This window comes from Gymnogyps californianus, chromosome 26 (genome assembly GCF_018139145.2).
Source record: "Gymnogyps californianus isolate 813 chromosome 26, ASM1813914v2, whole genome shotgun sequence".
In the NCBI taxonomy this organism is placed as follows: domain Eukaryota; kingdom Metazoa; phylum Chordata; class Aves; order Accipitriformes; family Cathartidae; genus Gymnogyps; species Gymnogyps californianus.
Window position 1 is genome coordinate 1,386,901 of NC_059496.1, and position 5,849 is coordinate 1,392,749.

At 53.0% G+C, this 5,849-nt stretch overlaps 1 protein-coding gene across 1 annotated transcript; it reads right to left on the reverse strand.

The window, feature by feature from the left end:
- Nucleotides 1–4,725: 4,725 nt before the first annotated feature.
- On the reverse strand, nucleotides 4,726–5,632 carry LOC127025968 (olfactory receptor 1020-like). Its single transcript, XM_050911108.1, is given in 2 exon segments — nucleotides 4,726–5,188; nucleotides 5,190–5,632. Coding segments are annotated over 2 exon segments (906 nt in total).
- Nucleotides 5,633–5,849: the final 217 nt, after the last annotated feature.

Sequence of the window (5,849 nt, forward strand, 5' to 3'; positions counted from 1 at the left end):
CTGAAAGATCCCACAGGCTGTGCGATGTGCCAGCTTTAAGAGATCCCTCCAGGAACCGCAGCTGATTTGCCCTGCAGCCAGAAACATACCGTGTTAAGGACTGTGAAGATTTCTCTCCCCGTGAGCTCTCAGCATCCTCCACCACAGATTGCCTCTAACCTCTCTCTGCCTTGCTCCTCTCCCCTCGGTGCCTGCAGGCAGTGCCCTCAGCCCTGCTGCGCTTTGCAGAGGAGCTACTCCGGGGCAGAGCTGTCTCTCTGCAGTGCTGCCCACTTGCCGTGAGCTCCCTCTGTCCCAGGAGCCTGGCCCAGCTCAGCAGCAGAGGACCAGCCCAAGGCAGCACTTTCTCTGCCCCCTCTGGGCTCCCTCAAGGTGTCCCTGGAGCTCCAGGGGAACCTGCTGTGAAACAGGCTGAAGCAATCCCTGATGTTCCCTCCCTCAGCTGGGGAGAGACACTTCTTTCCAGCAGTGGCATTTCTCCTATTCGGAAAAGAGTTGGGCATGAGAGTCACCTTTCTGTGTCCCAGCATTAGCAGCATACGCAGACAGTGGCAGGGAGGAATCTCCTTTACCCCTGGTGAGAGAAAGGATTCCACTAAGTCAAGCGAGGCATCCATCCTGGGTCTGTAGTTGTGGGGCTGGAAGGACTCAGCTCTCTCCCATGCCTGCCACAAACCCTCAGGAGCTGGGATTCCTCTTGCCTCAGTTCAGGTGTGCCTTTCTGTGATTTTAGAAAATAGGCATCTGCATGTGAGCTCCTTGTCTCAGCTCCCATGCAAATTAATGGAGATGGAGGCCAGGAGTGAGCTTCTCAGATGCATGCACCTGGTGACAGTGGAAGTCTCAGAGGTGGTCCAAGATAAGTGCAGGCAAGCGCAAACTCTAACAACGGAGCAGTTCATAGAGAAAGAACAGCATCTGGGGGCATCACCTTGAAGGCTGGTGGGGAATTCCTTGGCCAACAGCAGATGCCCACCTTGAGGAAAACTGCACTTTTCCCTACTCATGATGTTCAGGACAGCCTGTTGAGGGAGGCAGCTGGTCAAATGGATTCATGTGCCCTAGGGATAGCTCAGTCCTTTTTTAAAATGTTATTTCTCCATCAGCTGTATATACTCGATTGCCATCGACTGTAACTGCAGTTGTCTCACGGACATCCCGACATTGCCTAACTAAATCCAGGGCAGCTACTCACTGGCCAAACACAGGCCTGTAGTGCTACAGAAGATGCCAGGGCTGTAGAGCACAACTGCGTGTGGCTGGTCAGGACAGCACAGGAGCTACAGGAAAGGCATCCCTGTCCAGAGAGGGTGGGTGACTGACACCCCAGATGGCATCTCAGACAGATTCAGTTTCTTTTGGCCAGCCACTCTCTCGCCACTGGAGTGAGGCAAGGTCTGACCCACCTCCATCCAGTAGATGCAGGGCAGTTCATGAACAGGAAGGACATCACGTCGGGATCTCCACTCGTTTGCCTACTCCTAAACTCTGCTGGTTCTTCTTTCAACAGTCCTTTACTCACCCTCTTGATGATACCCTCAAGGAACAGTCCAAGGATTGTCACAGTGTTCCTGGATCACAGGATGTCACGCTCAAGGACATTTTCAGCAGCAACTGTCCTTCCTTGAGATCAGCTTGGCATCCACCACAGGCCCTCAGGGGCTGCAGAGACCCCACAGACGGCAAAGCCCTCTCCTGCCAGGGTGCACATCCCCGGCCAGTTTCTCTCTGGCCTTGGGGAGAGCAGCGTTTCCTCTTTCTGTGCCTTTACTTTGCCATCTGCCATCCACTCCAGCGTGGCTCTGGTCTCAAGCAGAGCATTTGCACCTCCTGGGTCTTGGGCACTTGGTACTGTGTTGGCCTGTGACAAGCCTGAGCGTGTTCCCAGTTCCCTAGCTGAGGTGATGCAGCCCAAAGGCGCACCAATGCCCTCAGCCTGGGGTACAGGCAGGAGGAGCTGGAGTCCCACGTGCCATCACAGAGTTTTGCCATCAGTGGAATCGATGGGGAGGAGTGGTGGGACAGCTCACACTGCTAGTGGTGCTGCAATGGTGCATACAGGCTTCTGAGGAGAGACGGGCTGGAATGATCAGGAGGCAAATGTCCTCTGTGTGCAGGAGCTTGTCGTATGTATGGAGCTTCTCTATGGGATGTGGAATAGGTTGGGTGAGCCCTTGTGGGTGAGGGTCAGAGAAGAGACCTGCTGGTGTGATATCACGGTGGGAGACAAAGCAACTGCAATCAGGGTAAGGAATTGGACAAAGCCTCATGTAAGCAACTCAAGGAAGTCTCCAGATCAATGACGTCAGGTCTCATTAGGGCCTTGAGAGACCCTGACACTCACTGGAAGGGAAGCAGAGCAGGATGCCTACTGTCCAGCAGGTGTCTGGGGTCTCTTGGTAAAACCTCTTTGCACCGATGCCAGGTAGGCAACCAAAGGTGATGCTCACCTCCATCTGATCTTTGCAAAAGAGGGAGTGCTGATCAGGGATGTGAAAACGAGTGTGAGCCTTGGCTGTAGTGACCATGAAATAGTGGGAGAAAATGGGCCAGGATGGCTGCCCTCATAATGGGGGCTTTAAACGAAAGAATGATGGGGGAGGGAGAGAGTAACCAGCAGCCCAGTGAGGGAGTGACAGGCAACATCGCTGTGGTGGGTTGACCCTGGCCGGATGCCAGGTGCCCACCAAAGCCGCTCTATCACTCCCCTCCTCAACTGGACAGGGGGAGAAAATAAAACGAAAGGCTCATGGGTTGAGATAAGGACAGGGAGATCACTCAGCAATTACTGTCACGGGCAAAACAGACTCACTTGGGCAAAAATTACTTTAATTTATTACTAGTCAAATCAGAGCAAGATAATGAGAAATAAAACCAAATCTTAAAACACCTTCCCCCCACCCCTCTTCTTCCCAGCCTTAACTTTACTCCTGATTTTCTCTACCTCCTCCCCGCCCCAGCGGCGCAAGGGGATGGGGAATGGGGGTTTGGGTCAGTTCATCACACGTTGTTTCTGCCGCTCCTTCCTCCTCAGGGGACGACTCCTCACACTCTTCCCCTGCTCCAGTGGGGTCCCTCCCACGGGAGACAGTCCTCCACGAACTTCTCCAACATGAGTCCTTCCCACGGGCTACAGTTCTTCACGAACTGCTCCAGCGTGGGTCCCATCCACAGGGTGCAGTCCTTCAGGAAGAGACTGCTCCAGCGTGGGTCCCCCGCGGGGTCACAAGTCCTGCCAGCAAACCTGCTTCAGCGTGGGCTCCTCTCTCCACGGGGCCACGGGGCCACAGGTCCTGCCAGGAGCCTGCTCCAGCGCGGGCTTCCCACGGGGTCCAGCCTCCTTCGGGCATCCCCCTGCTCCGGCATGGGGTCCTCCACGGGCTGCAGGTAGATATCTGCTCCACCGTGGACCTCCATGGGCTGCAGGGGGACAGCCTGCCTCACCATGGTCTTCACCACGGCTGCAGGGGAATCTCTGCTCCGGCGCCTGGAGCACCTCCTCCCCCTCCTTCTTCACTGACCTTGGTGTCTGCAGAGCTGTTCCTCTCACATCTTCTCACTCCTCTCTCTGGCTGCAACTGCTACTCCCCTGTAACTTCTTTTCCCTTTCTTAAATATGTTATCCCAGAGGCGCTACCCCTGTTGCTGATTGGCTCGGCCTTGGCCAGCGGCGGGTCCGTCGTGGAACCCACTGGCATTACCTTTATCGGACATAGGGGAAGCTTCTAGCAGCTTCTCACAGAAGCCACCCCTGTAGCCCCCCCGCTACCAAAACCTTGCCACGCAAACCCAATACAGGCACCTTCACTCCCTTGTACGTGAGCCAGGAGCTTACCAGCTCACAAGTTCACCACCAGGCGTGAGGCCTGTTGCTCCTTAGTCAGTACGGCTAGGGGTCAAGTGTACCCGTCACATGCCCCATGAGCTGACCTTGCTCTCTTTTGCAAGAAAGAAGAAGATAGGAGGACTCAGTTTGCACTATCTAAGCCAGCCAGTGGGAAAGAAAGAAGTAATTACATTGGGGGAGGGGAGTTGGAGGGGGGTCGGATTAGGAGAAGGAAAGAAGGGGCAAGTAATGATTTCGGTGTTAAAAAATTGGGAACTGAGACCCAGCTTGTGTACCTTTCTTCTGAAGAAGGATCTACGTTTTTTTTCAGAGGGGCTGACCCTATCAGACTAGCTTTCACAGTTCCCCTCTGCTAGAAAGCCCAGAGAACATGAGGGATGGGATTCATCTACTCGGGTTTAGACATGTCCTGTGGAAGGGCTTTATTCAGCTGCCCACTTCTCACTGCCAATATGGAGATGCCCTGAGGAATCCCAGACATGCAGGAATCCCACCGTTCAGCTTGGCTGGGTAATGGAAGAGAGAACAGCGTGTTCAGAGTAAGTTTTCTCCCACTCTTGGGCAGGTGTGGCATTTCAACAGCTCCCACTTACAGGATCACAATTGTGTTGACGCTAAAGAAGGAAGAAAGCCAGGGAACGTTTTTACACTTTTCAACACCAGTCCTGTATTTCCTTTAGACACAGATTCCCTTCTCCCCCTTCTCATCCACAAACAGTCCCAAGATTCTGCACTTCTAAAGATACAGCTGGTACACAAAATATGCGCTTACGAGTGGTCCACACTTGATCAAAAGAGATCCACAACCTGTTTATTCCTGGTGGATCTCAACTAGTATGAGCGCTCGATGCAGACCACAGTTTTTCTGAGTGCATTTCCTAGAGCCCCTTGACCTCCCTGTTCCGCAGGCTGTAGAGGAGTGGATTGACCATGGGTGTGAGGATGGTGTAGAAAAAGGAGAGCGCTTTATTGAGCTGCCTCAGTGAGGCTGTCCTGGGTATCATAGAGACAACGATGAGGGTACCATAGAAAACAGTGACCACGATGAGGTGAGAGGAGCAGGTGGAGAAGGCCTTCTGCCTACCCATGGTGGTTGGGATCCTCAGGATCACAGCTATGATGCAGATATAGGATAGCAATGTGAATACAAATAAGACTACATCCAGGAAGCAGATGATGAAAGTAACCAGTCTAAGCGCCGTGGTGTCACTGCAGGCAAGCTCTAGCAATGGGGCAAAATCACAGAAGAAGTGATCAATTGCATTGGGACCACAGAACTGTAACTTGGAAAATTGTCCAGTGACTATGGGAGACATTAGTAATCCTGCTAGCCAGGACCCAGCCCAGCTGGAGGCAGACCTTCCAGTTCATGAGGCTTGCATAGAGCAGGGGTTGACATATGGCCAAGTACCGATCATAGGACATGGTGGCCAGAAGATAACACTCAGTACCTGCAAAACAGCCAAAGAAAAAGAACTGTGTCATGCAGCCTTGAGCAGAAATGCTTCTGTCCCTGGTTAGGAAGCTGGCCAGCAGCCTGGGCAGGATAGTGGAGGTATAGCAGATTTCCACACTGGAGAAATTCCCCAGGAAGACGTACATGGGAGTGTGAAGATGCCGATCTGCCACCACCAGCACAACAATGAGGATGTTGCCAAACACGGTCACCATGTAGATCATGAGAGAGAGGAGAAAGAGAGGCATCTGAAGCTTGGGGACATTACTCAGTCCCAGCAGGAGGAACTCCACTGGTGATGTCCGGTTGTCCCATTCCTCTTTCTCCATGAAGTGCTGTAGGACCTTCTTTTTCCCGCTTGGCAGGAAGGGAAGCTGAGGAAGGGCATGTGCTTCTGTGTTTGTTGTAAAAAGGAGTTGGGAAGAAATCCCTGCCAGAAACAACATGGAGGTTTTCCCTCATTTGACTGAAATCACACTTGGTTTAGGAGCACTATTCTAGTGAAAGGGCAGGAACAGGTTCTTCGAGAGGGCCAAACTGCTCTTC